This window comes from Emydura macquarii, unplaced genomic scaffold, assembly GCF_026122565.2.
Source record: "Emydura macquarii macquarii isolate MOO-44397 ecotype Brisbane River unplaced genomic scaffold, CSIRO-AGI_Emac_v2 contig_2834, whole genome shotgun sequence".
Lineage (NCBI taxonomy): Eukaryota > Metazoa > Chordata > Testudines > Chelidae > Emydura > Emydura macquarii.
The window spans coordinates 4926793-4947079 of NW_027132971.1; the positions used below are offsets into that span (position 1 = coordinate 4926793).

A 20287-nucleotide genomic window follows, 5' to 3' on the forward strand; every position below is an offset into this window, starting at 1 on the left:
CCATAAAGCAAAAAAAGGACCCTAAATCACATGAACTGAGACAGATGAAAAAGTTAGTTTAGACTAGAGCTGGTGAACAACACACAATTAAGTGAATTCGGTGCTTTTTCTTGTTCATTAACTCAATATTAATAGACTGCATTTGTTACAAACATGTATACTGTTTGAAATTGTTTACTGAATATTTTATGCAAACAAATTCCAGCCTGTGGATTATTTGTTAATAGTTTACTGCAAGTATTCCTTTGAATATTCAATATCCATAGCCGAATACTTGTGATAACCAGTCACATGGTATTGTTTCTGTTCCCTGATTGGCTAACCGAAACTTCATAAACTATTTCTGCTTATGTTTTATGATTATATGAATCTCAGCTATGGTTTCAAAATTCACTTTCCACAAACATTTCAACAAACAAAATTTTCCTGAGGTGAATGTTGATCAAAAGCAAATAAAACAGTTGCAAACAGAGCTTAAGCAAAATTCTCTTTAGAAGTCACTATAATTTTTGTGAATATTTTTTCTCTCTAATCTCCAAACCCTAAAGCCAATATAATAAACTCATGCCAGTAAGTTGTACACAAATCTACTGAAAAAGCCTATTGTATAATGTTAATGAAAGGGAAATTGAGCCATTTAAGTATTTCTCTATCATGCAACTTCATGAACCAGTTTGACCAAGTTTAAACAGCGTGTGCCAAATCGTGGTTCCACTGAAATCAAAGGAAACTCTCCCAGTTACTTCAAAAAAGGAGTTATAGTACTATTGTGAATATAGTGCCTAACCTAAACACACACCTATCTAAGCACCATTCTTCTTTGTTCAGTAATAATGGTTCACTATAGAAGAAATTGGAGATTTTTTAACAGAAGTGTTATGAGTTAAAATGCATGTCATTTACAAAGGGTTAAAAAGAAAAACAAACTTTCTGATTAGACATAAACCACATTATAGTGTGACACAATTAGGGCATTTCTCTGGAATATACTTTACCTTTCAACCGAGGACTGTGAACATGCATTCTCTGCAAATGGAGATTTATTGGAATAAATTCTAGTGTCTTTTCTCCTTTACTACAGCTTGATTTGAAGGAAGATCCTAGAAAACAAAAGTTTAAAGAATCATTATCTTAAGCACCCAACAGATGTTTTGTCTTTTTTTTTTAAATGTGAGGACAATACTTGTACGTTAGTGGCATTCTTTAATTTACTTTTAATGTGTAATCGTGTATTAAGAAAAGAATGGTTTGCTAACTGCGTCTCAGCATGCATCCATATTCCAGTCAACAAAACAGCTTTTAATTCACAGAACAATCTAATTTTTTTTTCTAGCTGACAGACTTGTTCTTGCTGCTTGGAATTGGTCCACAGCATGCTGGAAATGATGCTACAGTTAACATATATTAAGTTTATTTTGTACTAAAAATACAGGGGCATGGAGCTATGACACTACACATTTCCACTAGCAAGTGATAAATTTCAGTGTTTTTTAAAAAAAGCAAAACTACTGCACTGACTAGGACTATTGTTTTCTTTCTAGAATGTACAAACAAAAAACTGAATTGTCCACATTTCAGTAGCAGCTGTTATAAAGAACAGTTATTTACTTCATAATTGTTGTTCCTCAAGATGTGCTGCTCATGTCCATTCTAAATAAGGTGTGTGTGCGTGCCACATGCATCAGTGCCGGAGATTTTTCCCCTAGTGGTTCCCGTAGGGCTGCCTCCTAGGGCCCTCTACTGGGGCACGCGTATGCACCCGTATATAGGACATTGCCAGCCACCCTCCCTCTCAGTTCCTTCTTGCCAGAACTCTGACTGAGGGGACGGAAAGTGGGATGTGGAATGGACATGAGCAACACATCTTGAAGAACAACAGTTATGAGATAAGTAACCGTTCTTTCTTCTTTGAGTGCTTGCTCACATCCATTTGGAATTAGTTGACTTACCAGCAGTACCTCTGGAGGGGGCAGTTGTTCATGGACGTGATACTTGCAACACCGTTCTACCAAACCCAGCATCATCCTGAGCTTGCTGCATGATGGCATAGTGGGACGCAAAGGTATGGACTGAAGACCATCTAGCAGATCTGCAGATCTCCTGTATTGGTACATGAGCCAGGAAGACCGCTGAAGATGCTTGAGCCCTCGTACAGTGGGCTGACAAGGATGCTGGGGGCACTGCCCCTGCTTGCTCGTAGCAGGCCCGGATGCAGGCCTTGATTCAAGACGAGATATACTGGGATGACACCAAGCATCCTTTCATGTGATCGGCAATTGCGACTAAGAGCTGTATGGAGCTACGGAAGGGCTTGGTCCTGTCAATTTAGAAAGCCAGGGCCCTTCGTACATCAAGAGAATGGAGATGCCTCTCCTCACTGGAGCTGGGCAGCTCTGGACAGAAGACCAGTAGAAAGACGTTCTGGTTGACATGGAAGTGGGAGACTACTTTCGACAGGAATGCTGGATGGGGCCGTAGCTGAACCTTATCTTTGCAAAAAACAGTGTAGGGAAGTTCCGAGATTAGGGCTCTAATTTCTGATACCTGCCTCGCAAAGGCGATGGCCACTAGGAATGCTACCTTCCATGACAGATGCGTGAGTGAGCACGAAGGCAATGGCTCGAAGGGCAATTCAGTGAGCTGGGAGAGAACAAAGTTCAGGTTCCATTGGGGGACCAGGTCTCAGAGTAGAGGGAAAAGCCTCTCCAAGCTCCAGAGGAATCTAGCTGTTGTCTTGTGCGAAAAAACTGTCCTGCCTTGAATGGGAGGGTGGAAAGCCAATATTGCCACTAGGTGTGCTTTAACAGAAGAGAAAGCCAAACCTTCCTGTTTCAGGTAGAGCAGATAATCTAAGATCATCTGGATAGGCGTCTTCATTGGCGAGATGTTCTGGTGAACTGCCCAGCAGATGAAGCGCTCCCACTTAGCCCGGTAGAACGCCCTCCTGGAAGGCTTTCTACTTTCCAATAGAATCTTCTGAATCTGAGCCGTGCAGCACTGCTCTTCCCTATTTACCCATGAAGCTTCTTTGCTGTCAGGTGCAGGGAAGCCAGTCCAGGTGCAGCAGCCCACCCCGGTCTTGGGAAAGGAGATTCAGCCACAACGGTAGTGTTCAAGAGCGGGCCACTGATAACTCAAGCAGAATCCCGAACAAATGCTGGTGAGACCATGGTGGGGCAACCAGGATGACCTGTGCCCTGTCCCTCTTGATTTTTATGAGGACTTTGTGTATCAGTGGAACCGGGCGAAAAGCATACATGAGACCGCCAAACTATGACAGGAGAACTATTGGTCAGAGAAGCATTGTCAAGTCACTGGAGGAAGCAGAAGAGATTGTAGTTCCTGTTCATGATTGTTGCAAAGAGGTCCACTTGGGGAGTGTCCCACCTTTGAAAAATTAGGTCTGTCACCTCCGGATGTAGCGAACACTCATCGTGAGAGCAAAAGGACCTAATTAGGCATTCCTGGCCCTGGGAAGGTGTATTGGCTCCAGCTGAATGTCGTGGCTCATACAGAAATCTCACAAATGCAAGGCCCCCTGACAGAGGGTCGAAGATATGCCCTCCCTCCCTCCCTCTGTCTGTTGATGTAGTACATTGCAGTTGTGTTGTCCATGAGGACCTGCATGACCTTGTTGGAGAGGTCGGGCAGAAACACTTCACATACTAGTTGGACTGATCTGAATTCTTTTATATTGATGTGAAGAACTAGCTCATCCCTGGACCAGAGGCCTTGAGTCCGGAATACTCCAAGGTGTGCTCCCCACCCTAAATCCAAACCATCTGAGATCAATGATAATGCAGAGGCCGCAAATGGTACCCCTGCCATCACGTGATGAGGATTCATCCACCAGGTGTTGAGGTCCTCTCCCACTTCCTGGGGTCAGTGGCAGCGCAGGCACCAGACTCACAGCCCAGATGGGCAGAGATTCTTTCAAGGTCAGTGGCGATGAGTGGCCCGACTCAGGTCTCACTGATGTCCCCATACCTTCCTTAGCTGACTTCGGTGCTGGTGAGAATCCTCTTTTGGCGTGAGCCTTCGTTGGTCGTTTCTTCGGCACCAGAGATGTCAGGTAGTGCCAGGAGGACGCCAGTGCTGGAGGAGTGCTTCTCGTTGACACCGTTGTGCTCGGCACCAAGTCCAACCTCAGTTCCGATGCTGGTCTAAGTGCCGATTCCATCAGGATGGCCTTGAGTCTGATGTCTTGGTACTTTTTGGTTCGTGGGCAAAAACTTTTGCAGATTTTGCACTTTTCCCGCACGTGAGCTTCTCCCTTAAACACGTCAAGCAGCTCTGATGTGGGTCACTTAGTGGCATCAGCTTCTTACAAGAAGCACAGGGTTTAAACCCTGAGGATCAGGGCATGCTCCGATCCTGAGTCAAATGCACTAAAATAACATCTAAACTAATAACAAAAACAACTATATATACTAGAATAAACAAGTGAACCACTAGGTTTACAAATATTTGCAAGAGCAAGAGAGTGTTCCAGCACCATCAGAGGAGATGAGAAGAACTGAGAGGGAGGGGGCTGGCAGCACCCTATATATGGGTGCCTACGCATGCTACAGCAGAAGGCACTAGAGCCGGCCCTATGGGTACCACCAGGAGAAAAATTTCCAGCACCAGTGCATGTGGCACACACACACCTAATTCAGAAAGGACATGAGCAAGCAGTCAAAGAAGAAATAAGCCTTCTGTCTAAAATGACATTGTGCTAATAAGACACCCACAATGTGCTGAAAAGATCTGACTATACACTTCATAATCATCACATCAAAAGTATGAGATTATGAGTAACTAAGTATAGTTATTATGAATGTTTAAAGAAACACTGTCAATGCTGGTAGGACAAAAAGCTAATTTACTAGCAGATTTTGATGGTACGTACACATGATGTAGTAGCTTGTATATTTTGTAATTTGCCCTTTCTGTGCCTGTCTGTTCTTGTGATTAGGCACTATATTGAACATTATTGTTATCTATAGTGCTCACAGATAAAAGCTATTCTGGCTTTGTTTTTCTAAGACCACACAGCAGTGTGGGCATTTTCCACTTGCATTCAAAATCATTTTGGGAGGGGGGGAGGAATGCAGGGATTATAGCAACATTAAATTAGCAAATTTAAATGTACCATAAGTAATATTTTGGGTTTGACAATCTTGAAATTGTTCCTTTAATCCTACAATTTCCTCTAAACAATGATATTAACAATATGTTAGTATCAAGCATCACACTCTTTTTCTTGTTTTTTCCCCTGTATTCCAATAAAGAAGAAAACCCAGGATAGGTTAAAATATGCATTTAATTTTATTCTGCATTATCATCTTATTTAACTGAAAAAGTCTAGGGACACATTTCTGAAAACAACATGTGGAAAGATGAATCCCTTTGTGGGAGAGAAGAGTGCAATGTGGTGTATAGGAAAAAAATTGATTGAGGAAGAAAAAATTGTGACTAAAAACAACTGGTGGTGAGAATGTATACAGGAACTAATAAGTACTTTATTCTACAGAAACATTAATATGAGACAAGAGAACGTGAGATCTTAATTGACAATTTTTAAAAATGTAAGGAGGAAAGCTATTAAAAAAGCAGCAGTAGGTTTACAGTGAAGGAAATGCCTGTACCAATTTGATTGTAAAGGGGATTGGAACACACACTAATATTGTCCGTGCAAGACTGGGAAACAACGATAGTGTAGATATAAATTAGTAGCACAGGCAGAAAGATTTCCTCATGATTCTGAGGTGTCAGACATCCAGTATTAGTACACTGATAAATGAAAAACAGATGGTGGTTATTCCAGCATACTGTACAAGTCTAGAAATTGTCATGAAAGAAATACCAAGAATTTTACAGGCTTCAGTTTCCAGACATAGCTGTAAAGACCCGATTTGACAGCAATCAACATCTCAAAGGATGCGATTAGCACCTCTCAGTATCTGGCTTTAAGATATCAAAGAGTACTTTTGCATAAATAATTGATACGATGTAGAATGAAATGGAATTTTTTGAGGGAAGTGTGAAACAGAATGAAACATCCTGTTTATGTGTGAAGATATATGTTAAAGAGAGATAAGGACATATTCAGTAAATCTAGGGGAAGGGTAACTCACAGAGCATAATGTTAAGTGCGTATATAAGTCTGCAGGATTGGGACCCAACTATACAACAGAGAATATAAAAATATATTGTTATATATAGGACACCTAACTTCACAGCTAAATTAGCTGAATCTCATCCCACAAGTTATTACACTTGATGGTTGTGTGTTGGGTCAAAAGAAATTGTATAGTATGTAGGTGCTGATAAAACTATTGCAACATTCCTTGAAGAGATTTTAAAAAAACCTGTCAATAAAGATGAACCTTTCTGACAATGAAATTACTGTGTAAAAGAATAAAATTATACCTCAAGATGCAGAAAAAATGTACGATGCTGTATTGTATTACCGAGAAACAGTATGTGATCATGTAATTAAAGTCTGTGTCATATACCCAAGGGGTCACTGTCAAGGGGTGAGATCCTCACCCTCACTCTGGCCACTTTACACTGTATAATAGAACCAGAGCATTGTAAAGGGGACCTAAAATCTCTGTGTCTGGCCAGGGGAGGATTCCCTTGGAACAGGAACTATGGACAGCTGGGCACCTTGCAAGTCCTGACACATGGATGAGCTGGAAGATTCTACGCAGGCCTGCACTCCAGGAAACTGCCATAACTCAGACAGCTCTGGGGCCTAAGGTACACCAGGGGCCTCTCCAGTCACTAGAACAGCCCAGGATCAGGTGGGCACAAAGGTGGCTTAAAGCCACCTTAGCACTTCCAGCCCCCAGGCTGAAGTTCTGTGCTATGCCTCTAAAGGTATGTCTTGACTGCAGAATTAACTGAGGCTCGTATGCAGATGGTGCCCCTAAACCCTCTCCTGTTCACATAGCCAAGTTACCTGGTGCTTCCAAATGGGACTAAATGTCTAGCCCTGGTTCCTTTCTCACTCAGATTGATAACCCACTCACTTTGCAGTGAGGATGCAAACTAAATTGCTCGCATGCTGATAGTCCTCCAATGCCTTCTTCCCCACAATGCCCCATCTGTTTCCAGAAGGACAGAAAAGTTCCTTCCACAGTTCACTGGGACAGAATCATAGAGTGGCCCACCTTACTGCAGCACAAATGACCCCCAGAAGTGCCAGTGACACCGATACTGGTGAGTGCAACACCAAAGAGGACACAGTAACTCAGGAATGACTCTGCAGTATGGCCGCTCACACCCAAGCTAGGCTAACCTGCAAATCACACAGGCTAACTCTGAAGTAGAGACGCACCCTTGAGGCACAACACAATCTCAACCAAGGCTTCAGGGGCAAGCTTAACCGTGGCATTCCCTGATTACTGGAGCCTTAATAGGGCAACGTACAGTCTCTAAACGTATATTTTTGGGGCTTGATCCTGCACTGCTCTCAGAAAGCAGAATGAAGGTTTGGGGCCTCAGTATGGAATATTACAATATTTGTTACTTACACAGTGCTCAGAACTGTGCTAGAGACTCTACAAAACTAATACAGAGATATGATCCCTGCCCTGAAGAGCTTATAATGTGACTCCATTACACGTGATTCAATCAGTGAACATAAAAAAAAAACAGGAAGATGAGGCATGGAAAGACAATGGTCACAGCAAAACATTGCACAGTTACTTGACTAGGTATTTGCTACACATCTCAATGGTTCCACTAAAGTCAGCTTTTCAAAAATAGTAAATTAAGTCACTTTTTTGTTGGCAACATGAAAGAAGCAGATTTTTTTTTATGTTCTCAATCAAATATCTTTCAGTGGCAGATTAGCACTAAAAAAAGACCTTGAAGAAGTAGAGAGTTTTATGGAGGGATTTGAGTGTTAGCCTTCTACTTGTTATCTGTTCATACTTTATTTACCATCTTCATTTCCTTTATTATTTTTCTTTTTGTATCTTTGTCGTGTATGCTTCTTTTGTTCTCATCACTAACCTTAGACTCTATGATCTGCTTCAGTAATCTCAGAACACAGTTAAGACAGATAAATAAGCATCATCAATGTGCTCAAATGAACTTGGCATGTTACTGATTTTTCAGGATTTATGTTTAATATTCTGTCTTGTCTTTTTTATCTTGAAAGGTCATTTGAATGGAATGTTTTCTTAGAAGTGCTGGGCTTTTTATTGACTTCATAATAATTCTGTGTTTGTGGCTCTGTGCAAGATGATATATGGGGCACCTTCAAAATGTAATTAACAAAATATTTCAAAAAACTGTGTCTCAGTTCAAACAAAGGAACATAGGAATTGCCATAATGGTTTAGACCAGTGGTTCATCTATTCCAATATCCGGTCTACAACAATGGCCAGTACCAGGTACTTCAGAGGATGGCAGATGAACCCGTTGTCTAATGCAACCATATACTTGCAACCAAGTGATTCTCTGATGTTTATACAGCATACAGTCCAACAGAAAACTATTTTGAACAGATGTTCTTTGGGGGGGAGGTGTGTGTGTGTGTGTGTGTGTGTGTGTGTGTGTGTGTGTGTGTGTGTGTGTGTGTGTGTGTGTGTGTGTGTGTGTGTGTGTGTGTGTGTGTGTGTGTGTGTGTGTGTGTGTGTGTGTGTGTGTGTGAGAGAGAGAGAGAGAGAGAGAGAGAGAGAGAGAATGAAATCCAACGTCAGGTATTACAGTATGCTCCGTACTGAACAGAAAGGAGGAAAAATGACAAAAGTGATTTTTTCAACCATTAGCATTTTGGAGGAGAAAGTTTTGTCTCTAAAATATTTTATACAAGGTAGCAATTATGCCATAATTACTTGTGTCCAGTTCAGCATACAAAGGGAAATTACTCTGCTGTGCATTGTTTGAAGTAAACATTCCCTTAAAAACTGTGGTTTCTCTATTTTTCTCAGCATATACAAGAGACAGTTTTATTAATTAGAGACTGGGATAGAGATGGAGCGGGGCAAATAGTTAAAAAAAAATTCAAATATTTGATTGGAATTTTTTAATGAATTTGCTATGACTGTTCAATGTTCCTTTTGTATTTACTTTCCACAAATATTTTGGGGATGCTCCATGTACCCACACAGAGACCCTCTGATTTCAGTGTGGATCTGCAGCCAGCCCATGCAGAGCAAGTTATAGAACTGGACTCTTAGCAAGCACATATACTGCTGGGATTGTTTGCTGAAATATCAAACTTTAAGTGACTATTGCAGCATATTCCTGGAAAGAAAATTTCAAAGTTATCGTTCTGGCTATTGGCACATGAAATCTGTTTTTAGGCATTCCACTCATTAGGAGAGAAAGCGGAAACAACTCTATGACCTTTATGTCCATTCAGAACAAATTTTAAATATTGAATACTGATAACGAACTACCCAGAAACAAGCTATGCACCCAAACTTAATTTACAGAGATTATCATAGGCATGAAACAAGTACAATAATAAACAATAACAATATTCAGCAAATCATACTGAATGTCAGGTAAATTAGAAAAAATTGGAATCTGTACATGAGCAAATTGTGAACAAAAAAAAGAGGCGTAACTGAAGGCGTAATTATGTATTACTTTGCTCAGCTCTTGTTCAGAGTGACTTCACTTTTTGCCAGGAAATGTGCTTAGAAGTAGGGTGCTTATTAGAGTCTCAGAAATGTTGGGAGAACAGGCTACTAATTTTTTTGAAAGTTGTTTGTGTGGAAATTGTAAGCAGAAATCTTAACAACATATAACAGGATTTAGGTGTATAACTTCTAACTGAACATCACTGCAATATGCAACTTGTACATACAATATACATCTCCTCTTCCCCCTACAGCTACTCCCATTGTGAATTGTGTTTAATTCTGTTTATATACATGGCAATTAAATAAGATACACCTTGCCTCTGAGGGAGGGTAGAGACTATTTTCATACCTGTATGTTTTTCGAGATCTGCAAGAATATCCTGGTACATGCTCAGCATCTGTTCACAGTGTGCAATAACACTTTTACGCATATTGTCCCAATGTGGAGCAAGTTCCCCTAGTTCTTTTAGGTCCTGATTCCTGCAAAAGGAAAAAAAGATGGCATTAGCCCCAATACAGTATGTTAAGAAATAGGCCTCATTTAGAAAACTCTAATATTTAATGTTTATAAACTACTAATCTGTTCTTCATATAATATTTCAATTAGGTACTTAATGATTACTAGAGAACAAAAGTCATTACCATTTCATGTCTGTTTCGTGGTCTACCTGAAGTGATCTGGTTTCAGTCCAGTTCCTAATGGACGCATAATAAAGAACACTAATACCTACTGTGTGAATAAGGGTGCTGCTCACTTGGGTGTTTTTCTTAAGTGTTCATTTGGCATAATGAACTATTCTCTCTCCCTAAAGGAGAGTGCTTTGTGAAGATATATTAACTGCCAAAGTAATGTACGTAAAGATCAGTAAGTAGCAAGTACTTTAGTTTCCAGTGATAGTTTCCAATTATTTTAATAAATAGTACATTTATTCTGAAAATATATATATGTATTCATAAATACATGCATACAGATTCAAAAAAGAATTAGCTTAACTGACAACCATTCTTCCCCTTCCCCCTCACAGATATCAAATGTTGAATCAGAATGCATTCCTCTACTGCTTAATCTTCAGCCTTGCAGCTACATTCATTGGGTAAACATCAGCAATGCGGAAACCAGAAATATCACTGAAAATCCAAAAGGAAATCCTTTAGCAAATTATCTGTTTTCCTGTAAGTTCTTTGGAAGGCTGACTTGAATGAAATCGAGATCACTTTACTATCCTACACAAACAAGAGTAGCTACAGTGTATTGTGCTTTTGGTATTTTTTCCCACCTGCCACTTAAGTTTATCCCAGTTATCATTAATGTTTTACTTTTGGGGCCACTGCTCACGAGAAGAGATGCACAGCTTTCAATACCACAGAAAGTTACAGATCTTGGCTCTGCGCCAGATTGAGTTGTTCAGAAGAAAATGTGCCTGATTTGCTGAAACAGTTTTGCTCATTTCCACCAATGCCTTATGTGAATTGCTACTGTACATTCCTTAGAAGTGGAGAGACTAATTCAATGAGGCTCCCAGAGAACCACTTTTTATTTCCCTGAAGTGGGAATACTTCAAAAACAAAAACAAACAAAATAATCAAAAAGAAAACCAAAAACCAATCCCAAACACAACGGTATTAAGAGCCACCAGCGTACAATGAACACTTCCCATTGATTCATAAAACTTTTTTTTGAAGTAACTGATTTCTTGCCATCACTATTTCTTTTATATTTGATTTAAAAGTGCCATTACATTTATGGAGGTATAATCCTGCTCACACTGAAGTCAACAGCAAAACTCAAATTGATGTCAGTGGAAGTAGGATTGGGCCCTCTTTTAAAAAAAAAAAAATAATTTCATCACCAATGTTACCAATCACATTTTAAATCATGAAAGTGAAGATAAATTTAATAATTCAATTAACATTTATCTAATTATACTATTTACTTTTTTGCTCAATGTGAATGGTGAAACTATACTTTTCAGTTTCTAGCTAGCTCCTCTTTCTGGATCACATATATTAACAGAACACTGTACTGGATTTGGTTGTCAGCATTACCAAAAAAAAAAAAAAAAAAAGTTTTCAATTGCACTTAAAATAAACGTGTCTATTAATGTTGGGCCAAATCCTTATGGCTTTTTCCATAAATAAGGACTATAAGATTTGACTTAAGAAGTTATGAAGTACTTTTTAATTTTACAAAACCTACATTTTATTAAGGGTTATGGGTCCAATCCTTGGGTCTGGCTGAACTCCACCACCTTTCTTTTCCCCTCACATGCCCAATGCTGGGGTTGCCAGAGAGTTTATTCAGTAGCTACTGCAAGTAAGATCGGCTTCAAGGATGCTTTAACTCATGCCTGACTGCAAACCCTATATGAGGGGATAGCATGACCCAAGATGTCCTTAATGCCAACTGGAAGGTGGTTACAGAATATGGTCTGTACATTCTGGTTCACCAAAGAATGCCATGAAAGAAAAATGAAAGCTGGCGTCATGCTAGTCAGTAATATCACTGTGAAATGTATGTACAGACACTATGTAAGGAGTTAAGTATATATACTGAAAATATATTCTTAGAGTCTGTATCCAGATGTGTCACCAGCAGAAGTAAAAAACAGATTTTCTATCAGACAAGATATGTTTATCCATCCCTTTCTCTCTCTCTCTCTCTCTTTCAGATGTAAATTAAGCATTGTAAGATAACACAAAGGATGACTATTTACATACAAAATTATTGATGAGATGTGAAGTCAACAGGGAAGCATCACACAGGAAAAACAAGTCATGGATTGTTATACTAAGTACAGACAATGAACTTTGGGGAGTATAAATGCAAGGCAAAGAAACCACCTCTTCATCCTTCACCTAGGAAATAAACGGGTAATGCCCTAACATTCATAAAAACAGGATCTCAGCCAACCTTGGTTGAAAACACTGCAGAGGACTTTGGGGATGAGATAAACTTCTTTAGACAGGAGGTTAACCATTACTAAGTTAAGTCTCTAGAGAGCATGTTATGATTTTGTTTTATATGGAACCATTTGTTTCTAATATTTTTACTCATCACTTGAATCTTTGATAATGAACTTACTGCTTTCAATATGAATGTATCTCAGTGCTGTAGTACTGAGCAAAGTGTTGATCCTGAGTCAAATCATACAAGCTGGTGTGTATATTGTCCCTCTGTTTACAGGAGGTCTCATGTATCTGTGAATATTCTGTGGATAAGAGGCTGGATACTGCAGGGAAAAGCTTCAAAGGAGCTCAGGGACTGAGCTGCACCTACTGTTAACCTAAAAGGCAAAGTAAGGGCTAGCGTGGGCCAGAGGACAGTGATTGTGTGGCTCGCAGGCTGGTGATGGCAGGGAGCTGAAACCTACCTAAGCACAAACAAGACTCCCTCATGCTGGAGGCAGAATGACTCTCAGCCCTGGGTACCCCAAGAACTGTCACACTGGAAGGTGGCATTGTTTGGCCCATACCCCATGTACCAGGGTAAGGTCTGTCTAGAATCAGAGGCACAGACCTACACTACTCGGGGATTCCTCTATACCAAGGGAATCCTCAGGTAACTGTTTAACGGTCAGCTGGAGCCAGAATCTGGTTCAATCAACATAATTCTTTTTAAAAACATTTAACAGGGCTTTGCCCTTAAGACCCTTCAAAGTGACTGTAGTTGGCAAAAGGAGGTTTCAACGGATGCCTTGTAAACACTCGTATTTTTTCCTGTTGTCACCCGAAATGGCTCCCCCCTTCCATTATTTGAATTGTTCAGGGCAAACTGGATCAGCTCCTTGCAATTTACAGGGCTGAGAACAGCAGCAAAGGTGCTGAAGCTGTGTGCCTGCATCAGATTAGAGTCTACAGGCTTTGACTGCACAAAACTACAAACCCTTTGAGACATACACAGACACAAATGGGATCTGTTAAATGGAGCCCTTAAGAGTAGATTTTCAAAGTGGCATACAAAGCTCTAGAAGGCAGTTCCCACTGGCATTGATCACATTGATTTATGTCAGTGGGAAACAAGCAGCTAAATCCCTGCACACCACTATAAAAACATTCTCTCATAATACCCAATCCTGCTCTCAAATCTGTGCATGGGGCTCTCATTGATTTCAGCTGGGAACCATGTGCACACATCCAAAGCAGAACACTGACCGCGGTGTCCTTTAATAGGGCCTACAGGACTCATGATATCTTTTATCAAATTAAATCTGAAACATGATGGTCATCTGGAGTTTATGTAGCATAGAAGTGTTAAATATTAGTGGCTTCTGCCAATATCCCTTCCCTTAATCATAAAACAGCAATCAAAAACACAAAATAAAGTAAGTAGTATTTGATACATTAGTAGTATTTGGATATTTAGGATATTATTACAACCTGTCTCATCTGTACTCCTACCATCTAGCTCGCTGATGGTAAGTCATTACAATTCTTCTTTTGAGTTATGATTGAAAACACTTTATTATGATGTCTATGTTATAATATCTAGTCTGTTTGGATTGTAAACCTCATCCGTAATAGTTCATGAAGTTAAAATGCCAGTTCCATAGTATCATTATTAGCTGAGAAAAACATACCAGTGTGCAAGACAATAGATTCAAAACAGACAGAGAGAGATTATAAGTGCTATGGTTTATAAACGAAGAACATGCTAAGGTATGTAGCTTTAGATCTTAAAAATGTTGTTATATTCCTTTAATAACAGAACTTCACACTTCCATAGCATATTTTATCCGAGGGTCCCAAATCATGTTACAAATATTAGTTAAGCCGAATAACACTGAGAGATAAAGGCAAACAGCATCAGTAAACCCTTTTTACAGAAGGACAAGTGGTTCAGATTCTCAGCTGATGTAAACTTTTGTAGCTCCAATAAAGTCAACAAAGCTACACCAATTTACAACCGCTGACTCAACTCAAGTTCTACATTGCTAAAACAGGGCTCTTACATTTTTCCCCCACCCAAGTCATCATCCTCATCTCCTTTCTCGAACACTGTGGGCACCACCACCATCCTGTCTGTCACTCAGACCCATAACTTGGGCATCATCTTTAATGTTGAGCTCTCTCTAGGTCCTCACATCCAAGCTACATCTATATCTTCTCATCCTTTTTGCATACCATCTCTAAGATAAGACCTAAGACCTTTCCTATCCATTCATGCAGCTAAAATTCTTCCCGAGGCTCTGATCATCTCATGTCTCAGTTACTGCAAAATCCTTCTCTCTAGCGCTGACAAATGCAATCTTGCCCTCCACACATCCATTCAGAATGCTGCTGCAAAGATTATTCTCCTAGCCCATTTCTTTGACTATGTTACCTGGCAGCAGGTGCAGACTTTTCAAGTGGTCCATCATGTTTACATGCAGATTTGTTTGGAACTGTCGTCTTTGTGCTTACGCACACGCACCTTAATTTCTCCTACTAAACTCCTGCACCAAAGGTGGCCAAAGTTTGCTTTGTAGAGTTTTATAAGAATCATGTAGCTAAGCTCATTTTAATAGTGCAATCCGTGAATATGACTGCGTTAAAGTGATTGCAATCTGTTCCACAGTACAAATTTGTATGTAGCCCATGCTCTCCTGACAAGTTTCCAGTGTGAGAAACTTTGAGAATCCATGCTCCACATGGCTCAAAAGACATACCCAGACTAATAACACTCTGCATTTTGACTTTCAAATATACATGGATGATTACTAGTTAGAGGGTGCAGGATTTTAGTGGTCCAGTAAAAGTAGCTGAAATAATTATGGAGAACATCCTTTATTATGAATTTATTTACTAACTATATAGTGTCTACAGTGTGCTGCCACTGTAGCAACCATAACAATAGGAAAAGTCACTTTCTTATTACCATGACAACAAGAATGCAAGAATTGCTTAGAATTCTAAAGTTCTCTAGGGGAAACATATTCAGTGCTGACAATGCAAAGTAATGAAATTTGAGGAGAATACTTTGAACTTTTCATACACATTACTGGGTTCTCAATTAACTGAATCAAGTCACTAAAAAGACATGTGGTGAAATCTTGACCTCAGTAAAGTTGATGTCAAAACTACCACTGACTTTAGTTGAGCCAGGCATTCACCCTGGTCATCATTACCGGAAGTTCAGTGAAGATCTCCGTGAAATGTTCAGAGACAGTTAAAAACACCAAACAGAATATTCGGATGCTGGAGAATAAAATGAAAATATTATGCCCTTATAGAAGTCAATGGCACACTCTCATCTGGAATACTGTGCTCAGATTTGGTCACTCCATCTTAAAAAAAGGTTATAGTAGAAATAGAGATAAAGACTGGAGATGAGAAGGATTAGGTCATGGAAAGACTTTTATATGAAGAGAGATTGAAAAGACGATTAGAGAAGAGATAAATGGGAGGGCATATGATAAAAATACACAAATAATAAATGGAACAATGATATCCAACAACAAGAGGACAGCCGATGAAACTGAAAGGTGGTAAACCCAGTAAAAGGAAATACTCTTTCATACAAAAATAATTAGCATGTGGAGCCAATTGTTACAACGTATCAGAGGCCAAGAGCTTATCAGGATGCAAACAAAAACAAAAAAATAATTATGTAGAGTATATTTACATACATTATAATAATAAATATAAACAAACACTTTGGGAGGGATATAAACACATAAGCTTCAGGGCATAAGCCAATCTCTCATTATTGAGTTTAGGAGGACTCTTGAAAGAAGAAAGTAAGGAATTTACTTTGTACTTTTTGACATGTGATGTTGACAAATTGTGTTATAATAGTTATAAAGCTTTAACTTTTTTAATCTTAACATTTAATGTCATTACATATAATTGCCTGCCCCCTCAGTTTCCTGTAACTCTGAAAATATAAATCAATAAAAATAAAAACATGCTTAAAACAATCATTGATATTATCCATCAAAATAATAATATATAAATATTCAATTCTTCCAAGCCTAGTTATATGGAAAAATCAGAGTTCTTTAACCACATTGTTTCTAAATGACATGTATCATCCTCTATGGTTAGGTGCATATACCTTCTTCTTGTAGTGTTTGAAAAATTGTAACATTCTATTATTGCATAGGAGATGTCCGTGGGAGCAGGATGTAGATATGCAAGCACAGAATTTGATCCTTATTTTCTTTACATTAATAACTGCAAAAACTGCACGTGGAAAGGAACATATGCCCCTGCAGGTGTTAAAATTCTGTGTATTAAAGTAAAATTCATCCAAAAGCGTTCTATTGGAGATCTTTGAGTTCCTCAGTTCCCAGACCCTCCCAAAGATGACTACCATTCAAGCTCTGCTACGTCAACGATTACAAAAGGGAACCAACTGTGCTTCTCTTCTGTCCTCTTCTCAAAAATATTAAACTAATCAACATGCTTTGAAGAAAAACTACATTTTGTCCCACCCATCCTATTTTGTCTCTCAAAATGGGCAACACAGAATGTGTTTAGTATTCATCCCCTCCTATATTGTTGTATGGTAAAAGTAAGCTTATCTGCAGGTAACTATCACACAACAAATCACAGCATTAGAGACGATTTTAAGGCACTGTAATTTTTTGCAGCAAACGTGTTGCTTTTTGGTACAATGTTTTTTTAAGGCAGTTCTAAAAATTCTGCCTTGCCTTTCACAGCATTAACCTTTGCTCCAAATTATGAGCAAGAGGACAATTACATAATTTTGGTAAAATTGTTATGTCATGTGTCCTTTAGACACTAGTAAAAGGGTTTGTCTAAAGACCAGGGGCCCTATTTGTTTAAAGCAATCAGTTTAATTTACACTGGTGTATTTTTATTCTCTTATGCCATTTCTCAGTAGATATGTAGAAGAGAAGGTTTTCGCCAACTCACTGTTTGTCAGAAAAGATGTGTATACACATGTGCACTAACATCTTTTCAATGACTGTACATTTTGATGCTTTAAAAGAAATGGACTGCGAGAAACATTATTATTATTATGTTATAGAAGTACCTGGAATAAGGCTTTTAAAAGTCCTTAAGTGGGCACACAAAGAAGCCATCAACAACCACTTGCGAAGAAGTCATGCAAAGTACTAATAGGTCATGAAAAATATCCTCAACACAGGCTTTTCATGCTACTCCTTCAGCTGTGGCTTCAATCTTTTCTGTTCTCAATGCAAGGCTCAAGGGACACAGTCTAAATCATCATATGCCAAACTCAAGAAAATCCAAAAGATGGAATATATGCTGGGGACTCCAACAACAACAACAAAACTATAAGTTTCTCTACCACACTCGAGTATTAAAGAGGGAACATAGAAAAATACATGGTTTCAGAACAGGATCTGAACTTCACCAGTATTTTGTGACATTATAAGAAAAAATTAAGACAACAGAGAACAGACTAATGGATTATGAAATATTTCTTTTATTAGCTACAATACACGTGTGTACAAGAAAAGTGTACCGATGGTAGATGCGGACACACGTGCCTGATTGTGCTATCTTTGTACACTGGGAAGAAGGTTCAAGAAAAGTTCAGCAGTTCATCCCTTTTAATTTGTTTATGGTTTGTGACCATAAGAGCCAAATTCAGCCCTGGGATAAGTGGGTGCAACTCCCTTTCAGTGAAGGCTGAATTTGGTCCCCAAAGATTAACAGAGATTCTAGTGGTAAACTTGTGAGATATATGTCAAAAAAAAAAAAAAAGCTTCTACTGCTTCATTCTCTTGCCATTCTGATTTACTGTCAGCACAAGCTGGGTTTCACTACTACAAGGTTGTGCTGTGTAGCTGTGAACATTTTTTTGGCAGAATTTACCATACTTAACTAAACATACTTTCCTTGTCTACAATCAAGTTTGAAAAACTAATTTGCTTTTCTTACAAGAAAGATGGACATAAGCAGAAACAAACATCAATTTCCTTCATACCCTAGCCAAAATATCACAAAACAGAAATAAATATCTACCACAAACTGGAAAGACATGTAAAACCACAAAAATGAAACTTAAGTCATTTGCTGATGTACTAAAATATCAAAACAGAAACACAATCTTAACAACAATAACCACCACAGATCTGCAAATAGGAAAGCAGAAGACCAGGGATGAACCTCCTAAAGTTATTTTGAAAAGTACCTGTTGGTGGGAGTTGCTGGACCTTTGTCCCTGAGTGACTTTTTGGTAGAATCATCCTCCAGCCCCAGAACCTGACAGTACTGTAACTGGCTCCGTAAATCTGATTATAGAATACACCACCAGTTTTGGGGATTATTTGCTCTATTTTTACAGTTTGCCCTGAGTAAGCATTCTCACTGTGGCCCCTCAATTACCATGGTCACACCTATTCTTAAAAACCTCCAATGATGAGACTCCACAACTTCCCTAGGTAACTTGTTCCAGTGCTTAACTACCCTTACTGTAAGGAAGCTTTTTCTAATGTCTAGCTTAAATCACCTTTACTGCAATTTAAGTCCAGTACTACTTGTTCTCTCTATCCTCAGTAGTTAAGGAGAACAATTTATCATGCCTCTCTTTACAGCAACCTTTTACACACCTGAAGACTGTTATGTCCCCCCGCAAGTCTTCTCTCCTCCAGACTAAACAAACCCATTTCTTACATGTTTTGTAGACCTTTAATTATTTTTTGTTGCTCTCTTCTGGACTTTCTCCAATTTTTTCACATCTTTTCCAAAGTGTGGTGCTCAGAACTGGACACAGTACACCAGCTGACACCTTAAGAGTACTGAGTAGAGTGGAAGAATGACTTCTCGCATCTTGCTTACAAAACTCCTGCTAATACCTCCCAGAATGATGTTCACTTTTTTTTGCAACAGTATTACATTACTGACTCACAATTAGTTTGTGATCCACTATAACCCCCAGAACCTTTTCTGTCGTATTCCTGACTAGGCAATCATTTACCGTTTTTGTTTCTGCAACTGATTATTCCTTCTTAAGTGTAGTACTTTGCATTTGCCCTCATTAAATTTCATCCTATTTATCTCACACCATTTCTCCAGTTTGTCAAGATCAGTTTGAATTCTAAACCTGTCCTCCAAAATATTTGCAATATTTGTGGTATCATCCACAAACTTTATAAATGTATTCTCTAAGCCATTATCCAAAGCATTTATGAAAATATTGAATAGAACCGGATCAAGGACAGATCCCAGCGGGACCCAACTCAATACACTCTTCCAGCTTGACTGTGAACTATTGATAACTACTGTTTGAGTATGCTTTTCCAATCACTTGTGCATCGACCTTATAATAGGTTCGTCTAGGCTATATTTCCCTAGTTTGTTTATGAGACAACCATGTGAGATAATATAAAAAAATATTATCAAGTCAAGATATATCACATCTACAGCGTCTCCCAAATTTACAAGGCTTGTTACACCCTGTAAAAAAAAGATATTAGGCTGGCTTGACATGATTTGTTCTCGACAAATTGACCGTATCACCTTATTTTCTTCTAGGTGCTTACAAACTGATTGTTTGATTATTCGCTCCACTGTCTTTCTGGGTACAAAAGTTAAGCTGACTAGTTTATAATTCCTTATCCCCCTTTTTATAGACAGATACTATATTTGCCCTTTTTCATTCTTCTGTGACCTCTGTCTTCCACAAGTTCTCAAAGACAATCACTAATGGTTCAGAGATCTCTTCGGCCAGTTACTTAAGTATTCTATGATGCATTTCATCAGGCCCTACCCTCTTGAAAATT

General features: G+C 38.9%; 1 protein-coding gene across 5 annotated transcripts in view; it reads right to left on the minus strand.

The window, feature by feature from the left end:
• INPP4B (inositol polyphosphate-4-phosphatase type II B) overlaps nucleotides 1-20287 on the minus strand; it is a 426088-nt gene that overhangs the window by 164903 nt on the left and 240898 nt on the right. For all 5 annotated transcript variants that reach the window (XM_067567968.1, XM_067567967.1, XM_067567972.1 and 2 more), the window contains 2 exons: nucleotides 9940-10070; nucleotides 996-1100 (listed from right to left, as the gene is read on the minus strand). In XM_067567968.1, the coding sequence (XP_067424069.1) occupies nucleotides 996-1100; nucleotides 9940-10070 (236 nt within the window). The remainder of the gene's footprint in view (nucleotides 1-995; nucleotides 1101-9939; nucleotides 10071-20287) is intronic.